Source organism: Candoia aspera, chromosome 1, assembly GCF_035149785.1.
Source record: "Candoia aspera isolate rCanAsp1 chromosome 1, rCanAsp1.hap2, whole genome shotgun sequence".
Taxonomy (NCBI): Eukaryota; Metazoa; Chordata; class Lepidosauria; order Squamata; family Boidae; genus Candoia; species Candoia aspera.
Genome location: NC_086153.1, coordinates 21,830,735 through 21,850,826, shown reverse-complemented (window position 1 = coordinate 21,850,826; position 20,092 = coordinate 21,830,735). Strand labels below are relative to the sequence as shown.

Sequence of the window (20,092 nt, the reverse complement as noted above, 5' to 3'; positions counted from 1 at the left end):
TCTTCTTCCTGTCCTGTGTAACAAATTATTTGCCCCTCTCTTTTAAGTGGGCTGGCTTATTTCCATTTGTCTTTTCTTTGTGCAGCCTTCAGATTTGCCATCGTGTTGTTTTTTACTGACTGTGTGAGAACCAGTTCTCAAAGTTATAAGGGAAGGTACTGGCAAGATTAAGAGGGTTGATATGCTGGTGAAGTGTGCAGAGCTAGGACGTAAGTGGTGGCAACTTTGGTGTGAAAGTGGGTACCGGGGAGAGGGCGGTGGGATATATCATGCTGAGACATCATTGAGGGAAGGAAAGGTGCTGATAATACTGGGGCTCGGCAGGCTGGTGGCATATGCAACATTGGGAGCTGCTGAGGGGCAGAGGACAGAATGGAGATGATGCATACCACCTTTGCTGTACCTGCCCCATAAAATTATTCCAGGTTTTCTTTTGTATAAAACCTGGAACAGAACAACCAAAAGGTTCTGGGTTTCATTTCTGCCAAACTGTGGCTGATTCAAAACAGTTTGGCAGAACTTCTGAAAACAGTGCTTTGTTTTGGGTTCAGCACCTAATGTGTTTAGTGTTGGAAACTTCTACTGATGGATGTAAAAATGAATTTCCAGGCTTCATACTAGGTATAGCAGTTATACTCTCTCTTTGTTCTGTATACCCAAGCAGACTCAAGAAGGCTAGATAAGTAGATTAATTGCAGAGAATTAGAGAGTCATGCATAAAAGAAGTTCTCAGTCTAACTTAGGAATCCTGGCCTATATATATGTCTGTGTACATATGTCTCTGTGCGGGTATGTATATATACACATTTGTCCCTTCAAGTCAGTTTTGACTCTTGGCAATTACATAGCATGCAGTTTTCTTGGCAACTTTTGAGGTTTGTATCCTGAGTCTTTTCCCACCTTTTTGAGTCAGTGGCTGTGTAGCTATTCATTCCCTGACCTTGAAGTATTTTGCCATCTGTCCCTTTCTGCCTCAACTCTTACATATCTTTTCACCCAGTTAAGAATCCTATACCAATGAGTTTCTTTTTTATAATTTTATTTATTTATTTAATTTTGCCGCCGCCCATCTCCCTCCAGAGGAGGGACTCTGGACAGTTTACAAAAACAATAAAAGCATTAAATATCATAAACATAAATAAATATCAAATACAATAATATAATATATTATAATTATATTATAATATAAAGACATAAATATAGTATAAAATGCAGATGACGATGATAGATATAAAACTGCTTATGTATATCTAAAGGGCCATTTTAGGGCACCAGCCATCTCCAGGAGTGATTAACTGTTATTTTCAGTCCCCCTCTCTGACTTACCAAATTTTTGAATTTTGTTTGTGTTCAAGAGTATTATATTCAGGGGTATCTGAATATAGATCTGTGTCATCTGCAAATCTGATAAGTATTATCTCCATCTCTTCATCCAAGATTAATGTGCATATTGAAGATTACAAGGCTGAGGACCAAACACTGTTGTACCCACCTTGATATCTCTCTCCAGTGTGATGAGAAATTATTGATGGGCACTCTATGTGTATGGTTTTTATGCCCAGTGTGGAATCACCAAATAGATATGCCATCCAGCTCATACTAGCTTGCAAATCAGAAAGTCATGAAGTACTTTGATACATGCTTTGCTGAAATTAAAATATACTGTATGTACAGCATTCCCATGATCTACTAAGGAAGTTGTGCGTAACTAAGTAGTTACCTGGTCAAAAAATGAGACAAGGTTAATCTTGACAAACCCATGCTGACATCCTGTAATCACCACATTGTTTTCAGGGTACTTACATCAAATTGCTCTAGAATTTTCTTGGGAATTGATGTCAGTAGATATTTCTTGTCTGGGTTTCTGTCAAGCACAAGTTGGAATTTGCTTTGTTCAGTGAGCTCTTCATAATTGTTAGATGGAGCGCATATCCTCTTTGAGAAGACTGAGCCAAAATAAAAATTGTAGTAGTTCTGCTTTGTTACCAGTTAGCGTTTTGCTACCTTCATTGAACAGGAGGTATACTGTCTAATCTTCTGTTTATTTTGATCATAACAGAAGAAGGCTTTTCCAATGATTTTAGCATCCTTTGTTAGCCTCAGCTCATTCTCAACTTCACCTTTCCTGACACCATCTCTGTAAATCCAGGCTATCTGTATATAACCTTCTTTGGTGACTTGCCTCTTTTTCACATTCTGTATAAAGCCTTTTTGATTTCTCAGATTTCCATAAACTTCTTGTGCAGCCACACTGGTTTCTTCTTCTTTGTATTATTTTCCTTATTACAACTGTCTTCAAATAAGTGCTTTTAGTATTTCATTTTTTAGAACTCACAACTACCTTGGGCTCCTTCTTTTGCCATGAAATCCTGCTTATAATTGCTCTAAGTTCATTAAAATATGCTTACATGAAATCCAAAGTATAGATGACTATACTCTGCTTTGATTTTCCATAATACCTTGAACTCTGGCATAATATAGTTAGCTTCTGTTCTAGTTCTTCAGCTTTCTTTTAGACTTTGAAGTCCAAGGTGATATACTGTAGCTGTAGCTGCATAATGGTATCATTTGTCCCTACATGGATAAATAGTAAGGGATACCTGTCAGGGCTCAGGTAGTGTCTGGAAGACTTATCTGAAAAGGAGCACAAGAATGCAGAACTGGTAATTGAGCATCTGTCATCAGTGGACAGTATGATGGCTAGAGGTAAGAGGAAATCAGAGTCTCCTTTTCTGAGAGGGAGGTGCAACAAAGGAATGGGAGGAGTTTAAGATTCAACCATGCTTAAATTCTGAACTACCATTCCTGGTTGCTCAGTAATTGTCAACTATTTAATATGCAGATTCATTTGGAAGGTAGTTCAGATCTAGAGGCTTTAATCTGAAAAGGGAAAGTGTCTGGGAAGAATGAGAAATCCTGGAAAGGAAATATTGAAAGTTTACAAATGGTTCCTATAAAAAGGAAAAATGGGAGATACCTGAAAAAACAGGGTAGAAAAAGATCAGTACAGTAAATGGGAAAGGTTATAAACAAAGAAGGATTTAAAGCAGTTGCCAGAAAGTGTAGAGGTTATGTCAGAAAGGCTAAAGTACTGAATGAGCTTGCAAGAAATGCCCAAAATAACAACAACAACAAAAATTGCTTTTCCAAGTACATCAGAAATAAAAAGTGCAAGGCTATAGGTCTGTTGCAAGGAGAAAGGAGTGAATTGGTAATGGGGGATGACAAGAAGGCAGAATATTTTAACTCATATTTTACCTCTGTCTTCTCTCAGAAGGGAAATGAAGCCCTAGGTGGTTGTCATTGTGCCACTAGTGGAAGGAGGGAAGTGCAGTTCACAATAGACAAGGAGAGGGTAAAATAACACTTAGCTAATTTAAGTGAATTGAAGTCTCCAGGGCCAGATGAATTTCATCTTAGGGTACTGAAGGAACTAGGAGAGATGGTCAGAGAACTGCTAACTATAATCTTTGAGAATTCTTGCAGAACTGGTGAGGTCCCAGAAGACCAAACTGGAGTAAATGTTCCTATGCTCCAGATAGGGGGAATATCATGGACGTAGAATACTTTGTCCTTGCAAAATACTCAATCAAGCCTCTCGCAATTTTGTTGTTTATTCGCTTAGTCGCTTCCGACTCTTCGTGACTTCATGGACCAGCCCACGCCGGAGCTTCCTGTCAGTCGTCAGCACCCCCAGCTCCCCCAGGGACAGGTCCGTCACCTCTAGAATATCATCCATCCACCTTGCCCTTGGTCGGCCCCTCTTCCTTTTGCCCTCCACTCTCCCTAGCATCAGCATCTTCTCCAGGGTGTCCTGTCTTCTCATTATGTGGCCAAAGTATTTCAGTTTTGCCTTTAATATCATTCCCTCAAGTGAGCAGTCTGGCTTTATTTCCTGGAGGATGGACTGGTTTGATCTTCTTGCAGTCCAAGGCACTCTCAGAATTTTCCTCCAACACCTCTCGCAATACCCTTATAAATAAAATGGTAAACTATGGGCTTTATGATACAACTCTTAGATGGATTCATAATTGGCTGAAGGACCCAGAGAATACTCATAAATGGCTCTTCATTAGCTTGGAGAGTAGTGCTGTTCAATATTTGTATTAATGACCAGGATGAAGGAGTTGAGAGGATGATTATCAATTTTTTAGATAAAATTAGCAGGAATGGCTAATACCTTGGAAGAGAAAGGGAAGATTCAGAAAGATCTAGGCAGGCTTGAATATGAGTAATGAAATTTAACAGGAAGAAATGTAGAGTTCTGCATTTGGGCTGAAAAGGCGCAAGTACATGGATGGGGGAGACTGGCATGGCAGTAGTACATGTAGAAAGGAACTGGGTGTTCTGGTTGAACATGAGCTAAAAGTGTGATGCAGATAGGTAAAAAGGGAATTATTATGTTGGAATGCATTAACAGAAACATAGAGTCCAGATCATGAGAAGTAATTATTCCACTCTAATCTCCATTGATCAGGCTCCTTTGGAATACTGTATCCAGTTCTGGGCACTGCAGTTTAAAAATAACATATACAAAATAGAGTAAATTTGGAGCAGAGTTATTGGGATGGTAAGGGGACTGGAAACCAAGTTGTGTGAAGAACAGTTAAAGGAACTAGGTATGTTCAAAAAGGAGATTGAGGGATGATATTATAGAAGTCTTCAGATATCTAAAGGATTGTCAAATAAAGGAGAAGGTGTTCTCTGTTGTCTTGGAAGATAGAACCAGAACTAATGGGTTGAAATACTGAGTACTGTAATAGATTCATGTTATACAGTATATTAGGAAAAATTTCCTGACCATGAGAATTATCAACCAGTAAAATTGGTTGACTCATGAAGTGATATGTTCCTCTTCAATGATGGTCTTCAAGCAGAGACTGGCTAGCCATCTATCCCAAAATATTGAGCAGAGGGTTGGACTAGATTGAAAGTACCTTCTAACTCATAGAATCCTATCTAACCGTTATGATAATATGTCTGCCATTTCTGCCAAGATTGAGTATCTAATAGAATATAGCCATGTTTGCCTCTCCCCCTCTGGGAGCCTAATTGCTTGACAGTTACCTAGTGAATAAGAAGAGGCAAGAAAAGGCCTTTAGGAAGGAATCAGAACTGATGCAGAGGGACAGTATGCAAATGATGTTTGTGCAAGGTGAATCTTTGGCTTAGCAGCAAGAAAACATGATTCCGAGACTATCTTAATTCACTTGGCTTCAGCAAAGAGTATTGAGAGAAGAAGGTAGTCCATGGAACTGTTGCAGAAACAAGTGTTGTGTAACCAGTGTGGAATTCCATTTGGCTCTTGACACCAAGCAACTACTTTAGTAACACCAAATGGTTTATTTCCTTATGAGATCTAGTTTAGATTCAAAGGAAAACAAATTTAAGAGAAAGAAGCAAATGGTTACTGATAAAAGGAGGTGTCATAGCATCTTCTGAGAATAACACTTCTTAACATGTCCATTTCCTCTCTTTTTCTAGTGGTCTTGTTCAGTTAGGAGACAGTGGACCTCTGGGCTGACAAGGCACTGCTATAAGTCTGCACCTTGCAAAATCCTGTCCCTCTCTCAGTTGCAATGGATCCAGACTTCTTCCTTCCATAATAATGCAAGGCCTACTTACTGTTTTTTTTTTCCTATTAAGGGCTTAAACTGGGCATTTTCAGTTTAAAGATTGCTGAGACCTCTTACTCCTAAACCGTGAAGTTCTTTGTGGTGTTTCAGAACCAGAGGCACTAGCAGAGCAAAAGTTTTACCCATCAGTCATTAATTAATTTATGAAATGTGGGCATTCCTCAATATTGTTCTCTTGAGTAGATTATGACAAACAAACATAAATATCCTTCTTTAAAAAAAGAATTGATAGTGGTTACTGAAAAATTTTTTCCTTGGTTTGGCAAGGACTCTTAAGTTGGACTTTTGAATGTGGGAGAAATCAGTCTTTCAGATCATCTGGTCCTAAGCTACCTATATGGGCTTTAATAGTTATAAGAAATACTTTAAAATGGACTCCCCAAACAGACTGGGAGCCAGTGCAACTGACAAAAGTTAGACCTAACATGATCTAATAATCCAGCTTCAGTGGCTTTGTTTTCCTGAGCTGTTTTTAAAGGGAGTCCTGTGCATTGCAGAAGCTTAAAAGGGGAATTATCAGCGTATGAGGCCAAGCCACCAACCAGTCATGTAAGTTTGTAATATATCAGTAAGATTTGATAAAAGGTGCTTAAAAGTTATTGACTTTCTTGGAGAACTCTTTCTGCACATATGAGAAATCTTCATTTACCTCAGATATGATTTAAAATGTGCCTTGTTTCAATTTATCAAGGCCTAATTATTTATTGGCAGCACTCTACAGATGATTACAATTTGCCCACATTTAATATTTAATGTAATTGTCAAATAAATACACTGTGTCTATTTCTTGCATTTCATTCCCTCAGATCTCACAGCTAGCAGTGGTTTCTTTCCTTACACTGTCTGTGTGCCCTGATTGTGTGCCCTGTTTGTATGCTGGGGGGTGGGGGTGTATTTGACAACTCAAGATGAGATTCCGCGCAACTAATGGTGGGGTCTGCTCTGCAAATGCTTATGCTACAATCAGTTTGTTACTCGATTTGTTCTTGTTTATATGTGAAACAAGTGTTTTCACATTAGAGAGCAGGCCTTCCTTCACAGATATCTGCCAAAGTTTGTCTTAGATGGGATTTATAGAAGCTTTGATGGTCCCTTTTGTTCTGTGATATTCTTTTAGATCTAGAAGGTGTGAATGACTTGAACTATTTTTCACACCCTTTTTCTTTCCTGCTTTTGTCCTTTTCAGGTGGAGACCAGTGAAATCCCCAAAGACACAGCCTCAGCACCCAAGTGCCCCCCACCTACCCACAACACCAGCCCTATGGAGCAAGTGCCCAATGGAGATGCTGAGATGGGTGCTTCTGAGAATAGCACCATCACCGATCTAAAGGGCAGGCAGCGAAGCGAGAATGAACCCAGTGGCCTGCCAGATGGAGAGATGGGGCGGGCCCTGGAAAATGGGCGCTGCACCCCCAAGGACAGTCCTGATCCACCTACTAGTGAAGGTGAATAGACAGTGTCAGATCATCCTCTTGCAGTCTAAGCAAGCAAGCATTTTAGAGATCAAGGGTAACTAATGTATGGGATTGGTCAAGCTGTCATGTTCTGGAATCCAAGTGAGAGGAGGTTTAGGTGAGGCTGGCTATGGCAGAGAAAGAACTGATACAGAACTGGAGTCCTGTAGCTTGAAGATCTTAGAACTGTGGAGCGTCTTTGTTGTATTTTGTAGCTGTTTTTCTGTCAGTGGTCAAGGTGGGAAAGAAGAGTTCTGCAACTTACACAAGAACCTTCCTGTTAGCAGTGCTGAACTGACAAGGTCTTGTGAAGTCACCAAGAAACCCCCAGAACAATTTTGCAATTTAAAAAATGTTGCTTTGTTCTTTTTTTAAATAAGGTAATAAATGAACAGATCAATGTATGTGTGGAGCTTTAAATAAAGGTAAAAAGGCATGCAGTTGCCTTGAAGCAAGGGAGGGCAGGACTGATTCCTGAGGGTCTGATGTGCAGGTATTTACAGGTGTCATTCAAATTAGGAAGCCAGGTTTATCCTGCACAAAAGAAATTAAATATGAATGTTTGAATACTACGTAAGTCTGCTTTCCTGCTCAGTTGCTCAGGCCAAGAAAGTGGGTCTGACTTTGACTCTTATAGGAATCAAAGCTTTTTTCTGTTTGTCTGTAATCTCTCTCTATTGAAATAAATAAATAAATAACTGCTGATGGGACTTCCCTTTCTAGGACTGAGTACAGTGTGGCCTGTGGGAACCCCAAGCCAATATTTCTCCTGCTGCTGCTCCTGTCCCATCACTAATGCAAGAGCATCCCTGTCATATCCAATAGTTGTCCTTGGAAATCCACTTTTTCACTCAGAGCATTTCTAGCAAAAGTTTGCAACCAATGGACTCTCTAGTGAATAGCTGGTAGAAGTTATTCTGAAGAAAAGCAGTTAATTCCTTCCCACTTCACTTTAGGAAGGTTCTGTGGATTGCTTAGTATGACTATGAACCTATGAATGATGAGGTAAGAAGCCCACTGGCCTTGGAATATGGTGGACTTGCAATCACTCTCCTTCGCATCTCACAATTAGAAATTCTATCAGGGTGTAGCAGAGATGAATCTCAGCTCTCTTTTCAACAAGCCCATTGTAAAGGTTCTCTAGGATCTGGAACATTCTCTCTGTCCCCAGGACTTGCGAAATGTTTGGTGTTCCTAGGGATCAGCTTCAAATTTGGGAGATACCAGTATCTGGGTGCTTGACCCAGGTGAGTGATTTTAAAGTTGACAGGTTTGATTGTGTACTTTGGATGAACAAGGGAAAGCAGATGGCTGTTGATGCAGCATTTGGCTCTGAAATCCACATGGTAGTCAGATGATTGTAGCTGTGGTTTTGGTGGATTGCCAGCATGGCTGCTTTTGGGGGCATTGCCAGTGTGTCTACATGGGTGGGAATGTCCCAGAAGAAACGCAAAGGGAGAGGTATTGCATCACATGGGAGGAAGAAGTGAGAGTGTTTATGTGGGCATGTACAAGGAAAGCCTGAATGTTCGAAGGAGACTGGTTCTTGCTAAGGCAGTAGGTGCGATTGAAAGATTTAGCTGCTGCTTTTTTTTTTTTTTAGCATATGTTGTAAAAATGTTGCCATGTGGGATTGTTTGATTTTAAAAGTGTCTGAAAATTGGAAAGATAGCTAAAATGAACTAACATGCAAATAAGTGTGTGTGTGTGTGTGTGTGTGTGTGTAGGGGTTGGTACAGTCTACTGGAAATGACTCTTATTCAAGCACAGGCCAAGCCCCAGTGCTTCAGTTGGAAGATCTACCTCCTCCCCTAACTAGGAAATTCCTTGCCCATCTGTCCCTGAAATGCTTGGGAATTGTGCAAGAACAAAGCACTTCAATCACTGCAGGGATGCTTAGGAAGGATAAATTGGTGGTGGTGGATGGTTCCTTGTCTGCCCCATCTCTTGTTTTGCAGCTCTTAATAAACCTCAAATCTGTACTTGAGGCCGCCATCCCACTTTCTCTCATGGTGAAGCTACCTCTGCTGGGGGTGGGCGAAGCAAATCCTGTCTTCCTCTCTCCACTTTTCCTCAGTCTTTCAAAGAGGATCTGTCTTTTCCTCCCCACTCTTTTTGGGTGAGCTTCTGAGGAATTATGCCCTGCCCCAGAAATCCAGGGGAAGGCCTTTGTGGAGTGGATGAGAGTGGCAAATTCCATGTTCCCAGGGAGCTTATATTTCCTGCTGGCAGGAAGCCTGTAAGGGGAGGGGTCTCCTTGACTGCTGCCCTGCCAGGAGCATTTGTTGGGAAGGGGCCTCCTTCAGGCTGAGGCTTTGCCAGATGTAAACTCTGAAAGCAGAGGATCCCAAAGGGGGAGAGAGGCAGGTCAGAACCACTAAGCGATCCCAGAATTGTTTTGGGATATGCCTCCAGATGCCTTTGTACCCTAGAGTATTGGGTTTTGGAAAGTCAGCCCTGGGCATCCAGCATTCAGGGAAATGTGTTAAGAAAAGGGAGGGGGACTTCCAAAGGATGGTCAGAAGAGAGAATGGGAGGCACCTTGATAGATAAAGGATGGCTTCTGTAAGTTGTGAAATGTTGATGCTGTTAAGATATTTAAAGACATGGTAGGCTAAAGATGACCAAGTATAGGGCAGGGAATGTGTTGTATTTCAGTAAGACAGAAATAACCTAAAATTTAGTTTTAAAAATAAAAAAGGATGAACAGCAGTCTTTTGCGCACTCAGATATTTTAGACATAGGAAAAAATAAAACAGGACCCTAGAGTTTCGTCAAGGCATTTTGCCAACTGGCTTATTGGCCATTTCTATGTCATCTCAGTAATGCTTGGCTTGGCTGCGTGGCCTCGTCTCTGGAAACACTAAGTTCTTGCTGCAGTGTTGTCTGGCCTGATCTGAATAAGGTGGGATTCTCTCTGGGGAGCTTGCTGGCCCAAGGGGGATAGACATGCAGAAGTTGTGGTTGCACTGCAGTTTGATTAAAGCAATTTTTGTACTACTTCTAAAATGAAAGATATCTCAAAGCAGGGTAAAATAAAGTAAAATAGTATTAAAACGCAAATGTAATAATTCAAAAGTCCAACAAACTCTTTAGTTAAAACATCAGAAAGAGGGAAGGGAAGGGAACTCATCACAAGTCCCGGTTAAAATGCTCACATTGAAGTGCCCTCAATTTTTTTTTAAAAATGTAGACCCATAGCAGAGGAACAAAAAGCTACCTGATTTTGGAATCCAAGTAATTTACAGCTGGTGGACATCACTGATTTCCATCTAGATTCAATCTCAATCCCCAGCTAATAAAATCATAGAGTTGGAAGGGACCATTAATTCCTCACTCTCTTTTTCTCTGGGTCCCCTCCTTCCACCTGCATGCTTCTGTGCACATTTGGATAAGCAATGTACTTCATTTATTTATTACATCATATTTATATAGCCGCCCCTCTCACAGAGAGTGACTCTGGGCGGCGTACTTTGCTGCATGGCCCTTACCTCCCTTTCTGAGGCCCCTCAAGTCTGCTTTCCACCCTGTCCCCTCCTCCCCACAGCTAATATAGTACATTGGATGCTATGCTATGTTGAGGTAAACCTGCAAGCAGGTGAGCTCTCACAAGAAGGAGGCAGAGGCTCTTGCAGCAAGAGGTGAACAGAAGAGGCTGAGCCAATTCACCACAGGACAAAAGAGACAGAGTGGCACTCTTTCTTCTCCCCCTCCCCACCTTAGTTCCTGTTTGGCAGCTTGCACAGTGCACAGACCTGACTTGCCTGCTGGGCTTTTCGTGAGTGCCCACCTGCACTTCTCGGAGTCTTCTAAGAGGCTCCCTGGCAGGTGAAGTGAGCTGTGCTTCCTACCTCCTCAGCTATCTAGAATGAATGTCAGCCTTTTACTTACTTAATTTGTTTCATCAGGTTATACCTTACCTTTTTGTATAGCAAACATTCTGTGCAATTTACAAAGTTAAAAAAAAAGAATTTTAAAACTATAAAACACAAAGATTACTAAAATGAATTCTAACAATTAAAAATTAAATTTTTGGTGAAAGAGATGCATTTTTACAGATGGTTTTGAACTTGGAGAGAGTGTGTTCCAAAGCCTGAAGCACTGCAGAAGGTCCTTGGCAAAAGGGCCTCTCCTTAAGGGTCAGACAGTTTCATGACTAACAAAGCAATCCTTTTGATTGATGCAAGAGCAAAGGGAGAGATGAAGGCATCAAAGTCAGAGAGAAAAGGTGCAACCTGGATGCTTCAGTCATTCATGATTAGTAGTTCTTCCTAGAATGGGTTCTATACTTGGTTGATAGTATTTGGGATGTTTCAGTGACTTGAGAAGGAAGGAAATGAAACAAAACTTAGGCTCCTTCCTCAACCAGGTGTTTTTCAGACCCTGGCATAGCTAGTGGCTATACTTACTGATGCTGATCGGAGTTGCAGCCTCACTCCTCTGAGACGCACTTGGTTGAGGAAGGCTTTTTAGAAGATTGCTGCAAAGGAAAGAATGAGCCAGTTTCCAGTCTGATCACCTAGTGACTTCCAAGCGATAGTCCCAAACCCTAGATATCACTAGCGAAACCCTCCCCAGCTTGGGGACAGAGTACCCAAAAGACAGTTGCCCTCCTAGGCTTGCCCATTAATGGTGTCAAGCAAGTGAAATGTAAGGAGGGAGGGGGGCTTGTTGCTGTAACACCCTGTTCTGGGATGATTTTCTGAGGCGAGCTCTTCTGGCAGCTACTCTTACAGCTTCTAACCACATCACTGACTGACCTTTTCAGCACTGTTTTTCTCTTTTCCTTCTACCCATCTGGTGGCTTTTCAAAATGCCTACAAGGTTTTTTTGTTTTATAGCTTTAGTTGTCCACTGTTTGTATCTTGCCATGATCTATTGCAACTTTATTATTACTATTTTCTTTCTTTTTCAGTCTATATCTGTACTGCCCAACAGATCTTAACAGTTAGTGGAACCCAGCTTATCTGTTTGGGCTCAGAAATTAAATAGGTTTGGGCCTGTTTAGTATTTGGATGGGAGAACCTCAGGGGTATCAGAGTTATAGGCTAAAGTGTAGAGTAAAAAAAAATCCCAAAAGACAGCAATGGCAATCCACTTCCATATTGTTGCCAAGAAAATTATGAAGACACTAGGATTCAAGCTGGACTTTAAGAAGACTTTACCTTGATTTTACTGCCCAATAGTCAAAATAGTAGGGTTTAATCCAATAATGTAATGCAATAAAACATGCATAAAAACCTTTAAAATACTACTGCAGAATGAAAAGTCACAACCTGGAAAGATATAAAAAGAACTAGCACAAGTTTCAAAACAAGACTTGAAAACTTGGGGAGTGAGACAGAAACTTCACTGATGCTGAAGGCAGTGAAGTGAACCTTCCTGGGGAAGACATTCCAGAACTGGAGCATAGCTACTGAAACAACATCCTATTCCCAGTTCTCCTCAGGTAGAGGAGAATGGAGGGGTGGTAGGGCAAAGGAAAGAAAGATCAATATCCTTCTAGTGCCAAAAGTGGGAAGCTAGCTTAGCATCCTGTACCCACCAGACAAGAATGGGGAATATTTTCTTAGTTGTCTTGCACAGTTTGCTTTCCATAGTCTCCCTTAATTGTTCCAATGTCAATTTATATCCCTGCAAGTATGAAAGAAGCTTTATATTTTTTCTGCTGGAATATTATGCATGATACTTAAGACTCATTTATTAATACATACATAACCAGAACAGGCTCATCATAAGAATCAAGGCTGCTCTCAAAGCCCCACAAGCTCAGAAGGCCCTGTTTCTTCTTTGCTATGGTCATATAAACCAGCTCTTCACCCAGTAACAATTTTAAATGGAGCAGGAACTGAGTTTGGCTCTGTTCCATGCTAGCTGGCCACCATCTTACATTACCCCAAACTCAATGCCTGAGAAATAGAAACTGACATTCAGGCTGTTCAAGGGGCAATTCATCACTAGTTTTTCCACAAGAGAGCCAGTTTAGTATAGTGGTTAAGATGCTGGACTAGGACCTTGGGGACTGGGAGTTCTAGTTCTTTCTTCAGCACGGAATCTCCCTGGGTGACTTCGTGCTAGTTACCCTCTTTAAGCCCAAGCCACCTCATGAGGTTGTTGTGGGGAAAATAGGAAGCAGGAGCATTATGTACATCACGTTGAGCTGTAAAAAATAAAGGCAGGATATAACTATAATAATAAATACAAAAGTTGAACTTGCAAGAAGAAACTTTAATGCATGTTGCTATGAGCCTTTGCTAAACAGATGCTGTGAGTATACATGATATGAGAATCTTGGCCACAGGGAATGGTTGTGTAGACTATAGTACATGCAGTATTGTATTTCAGTGTTTTTGCTGAAATTCCATGTGACTTACTTTTTATTCCACTCCCCAGTAATTGGGAAAACAATGCCTCAGTGATGCTCAAAGGAGTTTAATATGCATGTAGTCCCATATTATTCCAATCTATCATGTGATATGGCCAAGGAGACCCTGTGTTGGAGGTGAAGTGCTCTAAGTACTTTTGATCCCAACAAAAACCATCTGTTTGGCTCTTTATAGTGCCCATATTTATTATAACACCCCCCTCTGTCTGTTTTCAGGCAAAGAAGACAAGGAAGAAAACCATTACAATTCACTGAAAATGGAGGCAAGTATTATGTGAGAATTTCATGGGTTGAGGGTGATGTTGCTTCTACCCCCAAGGCAGCAGCTGCTCTATGGGAAAATAAGTCAGAAGTTGAATTGCACATTTATGCAGTAGCTGTAGACATTAGCATTCTTTAACAATGGCTGCCCTCGGTGGACATAAACCGCATAGTGACCCCAGGAGCTCAGTTTTGCAGTGTGCTGGTCCCAGTCGCCTTCTTAATTCAGTGAAGGCCAGGTCTCATAGCCATGCTTACAAGGTATGCTGGGCTCTTCCTGTAACACATTCTGTTTGTTGAAGGCTAAACCATTTGCTGTGCCCCAAGTCATTGCTACAGTTTTAGGAAGATATAAAACACAAAGATGGCCATTATGAATCAGCCTCAAAATGGGCAGGGTTCAAGATATTCTTCACATTTGTTCATACTTATAAGCATTCTCACTCCAGAGTTTGTGCTGTGTAACAGTGAAGCAAGAACAGTTCTGAATCCCATCAATATCCAAAGATAGATAAATATTAAACTCTCGGCCTTCCTTTGCAAATAGAATGCCTTTGTAATACTTCCAGAATGCTCTCTTTGGCTTTGAAAGGGAAGGGTTGCAGACAGCTCCTGCGAATAATTCAACAACTGCATTCATACAATATGTTTAACCTGCTTACTCTGTTGACCCATTATCTGGGTTTGCACAATACATTGAACACAGCCCTTCCAGACAAAGAGAGAGCCCTATTTTGGGCATAAGATGAGGCCCTTTTTGATCAAATGATGTCATAACATGTGCAAAATCCATCACAGTTGGGCGGCTATAACAGATTTTTATATATACATACATACATACATACATACATATATACATACAAATATATAAAATAACCTACCTACCTACCTACCTACCTACCTGTACATTGAGTGAAATCTTACTATAGCTCCATAATTTCCATGACCTGAAACTTGTTTTAAGGCAATTGTTTTTTCTGAAATTGATAGATTGAGGAAAAAACAAAAACAAAGCAGCACGGACTAAGCAGTTCTTGCTGCTCTATTGCTATTTTATTCTGTTCGTTTTGTGCTATTATACATACAGGAAGAGAAGAGTAGATCTGTAGTGAAAACAGCCTGGATCAAGCTTGGGTGCATTTTATACTGGATTCAGAAAAGCTGAACCTGAAAAGCTGATCATCTGGAAGTGTTTCTATATTAACCAAATGGGCTGGATTTGTACATTCTAAGCCACCCCACAATTAATCATGTTTAACCAAATATGCTGCATAAACACAACCAACTGCATGTTTTACTACATGAACAATGTTCGTTCATTTAGTCTAGAAGAAATCATGCACCTGGACTTCGGGCAATGGCACTGCAAACATAAATGGACTATAGACCAGCTGCGGTAAAACATGTCATATCACTTATGGCATAGTGCACCAAAGCAAAGTAAGATTTGCCTCTTTTCCCCTCTTGCTCTGCTATTTGATAGATATCTGGCCAGACTTATCATCTTGCAGAGTACCTCCTCGAATAGTCCTGTGAGCTCTGCATCCCTTTAAAAAATTAGCATACATGTATTCATTGGCTGTGTTCACACAATACACCAAGCTTTGGGTTTAGAGAATACAATGAACCCTAAAGTAACTACAACCACAGATTCAGTTCACATAATATACTTAACCTGGTTACTGAATTAACCCATTGTCTGATGCTGATGCTAGGGAGAGTGGAAGGCAAAAGGAAGAGGGGCCGACCAAGGGCAAGGTGGATGGATGATATTCTAGAGGTGACGGACTCGTCCCTGGGGGAGCTGGGGGTGTTGACGACCGACAGGAAGCTTTGGCGTGGGCTGGTCCATGAAGTCACGAAGAGTCGGAAGCGACTAAACGAATAAACAACAACAACTGGGTTTGGGCAACCTTTTAGAGCTTAAACACCCTTACACAGCCTTAAAACTGTTGGGCAAAAGCAGTGATTACATTTTTAACAGATCTGGTTGAGGCTGTTGTGTTAACCCATTCATTCAGTACTTTCACCACATAAATAAATAATCAACAAAATCAACCATTTTGAAAATCTGCTCTTGAAGATGGGGAGAAAGGGTTATTGTAAAGTATCTGAACCAGACAGGCCAGTAAAAAATGTGCTTCTGTAGAGACTTTTTTTCTGATCTCAATCCTTCAGAGAACTTGGGAATTTCAGACTAAAATGTGATCTGTGCAGGTGCTCCATTTGCTTCTCCTACTGCTGAAATACCAAGCTTTTGGATGCCCTCTTAAGAAGCTTACTAAAGTTACTATTTGTTTGGGAATGCTAGCCAGAGGAGGGTTGTATGAGGTCATAAGACTAAATGAGCTCCAAATCTAGTCCTCATACAGTCCTCTAAGGTACATTGGGATTATCAATCACATTTGGAATTTACAGAGAGGCTAAGAGAATGATTGCCTAAAACTTTTGATTGCATTTATACAACACACTAAACTCTAAACCAGGATTAGCAAAGCATAGCTGCTATGTTCATGTAACACCCTGTGACTAAACAAATAATGTTTTTGATTCACACAACAGTTTGGTTCAATCAACATGACAGCACAATACTTGGGTGCCTACAACTCACAGAACCACAAATTAACACTCAACCCATTTAAAATTACTCTAGTGCATTGTGTAAACACAGCCAAAAACAGGTAAGATTTGAAACTGATCCCTTTTCTGCTGTCCTTGATGGTGATCACTACCATAGCTTCTCTTCATTATACATCATGAATGCAGTTGAGACTTGATTTATTTGTGCTCTTGGATCACACACTCTGAATTGGAAATCCAGAAACTTGAAATGAATTATGAGAATCTTAGCTTCTCATTTTGGCTCACTAAAGTAAGTTACTGGTTCTTGGGACTGTAGAGAGAAGTTTGACACCTGTGAGCAGTACTAGGTGAATCTTCAGGCCAGTAGTGAACAAAGCAGGTCTTCCCTCAGTGCTGTATCTTCAGGGTTCAGTATAATCATTCCCCATGACCAGCAAAAGCAAAATAACAGGTGTAGTTTTCTTAATTACACCAAATTAATCTTTTTCCTGCAAAGAATACAGATGTGTCCATGCTACCTTTGAAGCAGCCATTCCTTATGTCTCCCGCCTTCTCTTTCTGCATATAGGGATCCCGAGGCCGTCTGCGTGGAGGACTGGGTTGTGAGTCCAGTCTTCGCCCCAGACCAATGCCGCGTCTGACCTTCCAAGCTGGAGACCCCTACTACATCAGCAAGAGGAAGCGGGATGAGTGGCTGGCCAGGTGGAAGAGGGAGGTGAGGAGGCGCACCGGTATCCATGTCTTTAACCATGAAGGAAAACCTCCAAGTGCCAATTAGATCTTAAGTTCTGCTTAGCATCACCTCTTGAAGGTTGTTGCTGTTTCATGCCAATGGATATGTATTTATTTATAATGCTATAATATACAATACATATACAATTAGGAGAGTTAGGTCTACATAACTATGGATGGTCAAGGATGGCCTATGGACAGCCAAGGATCTTTCCTGAACAGTTACAGGATTCTCCATGGAAGATAAAAAAAAAAATTCTAACAAATGGATACCAACTAGGTGCAACAGAATTATACATCAAACTTTAGAGACTTAAGACTAAGACAGTTGCTTCCTCATTGTGTGGCTTGGTGAGGGAAATGGCTAGGGATTGTCACCTGAATGAGATAAGAAGATGGTAGAATAAACCATCCTCTTCCCTTGATAGGAAATTTCCAAGTTTGTATGAATATACATTTTTCTTTTTCTTCCTCAGATTACAGTTTATTTAATTCTGTGGGGGAAACCATGCTGGTGGTTTAAAGGAGACCAACCTATGGAGCAACACTGCAGTGGAAAGCAGCAATAACATGATTCTATGCATATAGTACAGTGAAGGCGTTTGAGTTCGAGGCATAGGAAAACAGCTAGGATTGTGAGTGACTTCCTTCAGATTTGGACAATAAAGTGGGCAGCAATCTTGTGCAATAAGGCTGGCTCTGGGATAGGAATTCTCTTGGGCACTTGGTAAAAAGATAACTTGGAATGTGGGAGATTGTTGTAGGTGTCCTTTGCAAAGGGCTGATAGTGTGCATGGCTCCCAAAGATATAGGGACAGGGCTAGGTTGGCTGTAGGGGGAAAAGCTTTAGGAGGGCTCCAGTATCTATCGTAACATTAGTTCTACAAATTATAGTGATAATCCTACAGTGTAATGGGACACTTTAACATGCCACTTAGGAACATAGGGAATTTCTGGGGAAATTTGGGATAGAGGCAGAACTTTGATTCTAAGAAGTTCTCGGTCCATGTTCTTCTCAGGTAACTTGCTTGAATGTAAATGAGAAGAAATATAGAACAGATGAGCAGGTAGATTTGTGTCTGGGCTGGCTTTGATGATGAAGTGTGGTGGGCTGGGTGACTTGGCTGAAAGCTCTTCCAGCCTTGCTTTTTTGTTGGAAGCCAGCTGTCCTTACCTACTCTACAAGTTGTCTTGGTGAGTTGTAGACCCTTGTTTCTCATGTACTGCCATTCCTCAGAGTACCAATTGAAGTGAATATTTGTAGCTCAGGGTTGAACTGTGGAGTCCTTGGTGCTCTCTGAGCCTTGTTGTTTTCTTGCAGATGTTTCATTGCCAGACTAGGCAACATCTTCAGTGCAACATCTTCATTGCACTGAAGATGTTGCCTAGCCTGGCAATGAAATGGCTGCAAGAAAACAACAAGGCTCAGAGAGCACCAAGGACTCCATTCTGCAGAGTCTCTGCTCCCTTCTATGCTGGTTTGTGGTCTTGGTCTAATATCTAAGCGAAGCATGTGTGTACCCAAATAAATATCTAGACTGAACTGGTCTAACCTCTCCTGCAATTGCCAGGAATGATAAAATTAAAGCTAGACCTCTTTGGATGCTACCTAGTAGGATACTGTGCTGAGTTGGGATCTTATAAACAAAAGAGGGCAGGCAGGCTTGTCTGTATTTCAGTTTCCCTGACACATGCTGTCCAAGCGTTGCCCTCTTCTTCCCAATTTTAAATTTTGGCTTGGATTTCATTTTCTAAGTTGTGCTTTAATTGTACTTTTGTGTGTGTGTTTGTGTGCGCGTGTGCGCACACGCCTTCAAGTCAGTATTGACTCCTGGCAACTGCCTGGACAAAACCATGCAGTTTTCTGGGCAAGATTTTTGGAAGTGGCTTGCCATTGCCTTCTTCCTAGGGCTGAGATAGAGTGACTGGCCCAAAGTCACCCAACTAACTTCATGCCTAAAGTGGGAATAGAACTCACAGTCTCCCAGTTTCTAGCCTGGTTCCTTAACCACTAGTCCAAACTTGCTCACAATTGTACATAGAACAGTTGAAAATAAGCTAAAATGAAATGTCTGAAATGCCTAAATTTCATGAGCAGTACCTACATAAGAAGGATGTGATTGGTAGCGAGGGGTACTTTTAGATAAGCACTTGAAGCCTACTAAATTGGGGGTATAGTCTTCTCTCTCTCCCAGTTGTCATGTCCATTCCCCTCAGTTGTTGCATGGATTTTGCCCCCACTTTTCCTTGGACGTTTGTGTCAAAATTATGAGAAAAATAATAACACTAAATCCTACGATAAAAAAAATACACAATTTAATTTAAATCAAATCAGTTTGGCATCTAATCAAGTCTTGGTCCAGGTTTTGTCATTGCCAAGTTGGGGACAGATACATTTCTGAAGTACGATGGGGCTTTTTATTGCTGGTTTCTGATTCTGCCAAAGGGTCAGGTTGGAGGCCTCCTTCTGAAGAGCTGGTGACATTCTTGTTTTCACCCATTTGCTTGCCAATCTTGTTTGCTGTTGATAAGATCCTTTTCTCAGCTGATCCCCTGGTAGTTATACAGAACGTATTATTCTGGTGCTTTGTAGCCTCATTCTTCTCTAAAACAGCTACAGCTATTTCACAAGAGTTGTTTGCAAGAGGGACAAATAACTTTTGGAAAGAACTTTGCAACCTTCTCAGGAGGGCTCCAGAGGGAAGTACAGTTATCAGCATGGAGAACTTCTGTTCAGGAGGCAAGAAGATCTGCAATTTACTAAAATAGGCACTTGTGGATTAGACAGTCATCTGTAATGCCTCACTAAATATTGAAAAAACTTTGACTACATAATTTCTGATTATGGTAGATGTGTGGAGACTGGCTTCCCAAGTACAGATTGGAATTGTGGTATATTAAGCCTATCTTATTTTGAGCAAAGCCAGTAGTCCACCTAGTTAAACATCGTCTGCTCTGGCAGCAGCTCTCCAGTACCACAAGAAAGGAAAAGTCTTTCTCAGCATCCTTTCATCTGGGAATTTCAGCAAACAAAGCAGTTG

At 41.0% G+C, this 20,092-nt stretch overlaps 1 protein-coding gene across 11 annotated transcripts in view; it reads left to right on the top strand.

Annotated features, from left to right (window-relative positions):
• DNMT3A (DNA methyltransferase 3 alpha) overlaps positions 1-20,092 on the top strand; it is a 118,231-nt gene that overhangs the window by 44,851 nt on the left and 53,288 nt on the right. For 8 of the 11 annotated variants that reach the window (XR_010067712.1, XM_063300092.1, XM_063300086.1 and 5 more), the window contains 3 exons: positions 6,823-7,081; positions 13,692-13,738; positions 16,888-17,034. Coding sequence is in view for 9 of the 11 variants with exons in the window: in XM_063300092.1 (XP_063156162.1) it covers positions 6,823-7,081; positions 13,692-13,738; positions 16,888-17,034 (453 nt within the window). In the remaining 2 variants the exon portion in view is untranslated. Of the gene's footprint in view, positions 1-6,822; positions 7,082-13,691; positions 13,739-15,058; positions 15,177-16,887; positions 17,035-17,663; positions 17,687-20,092 lie in introns of those variants that run through there. The other 3 variants (XM_063300102.1, XM_063300107.1, XM_063300116.1) reach the window with 3 other exon arrangements.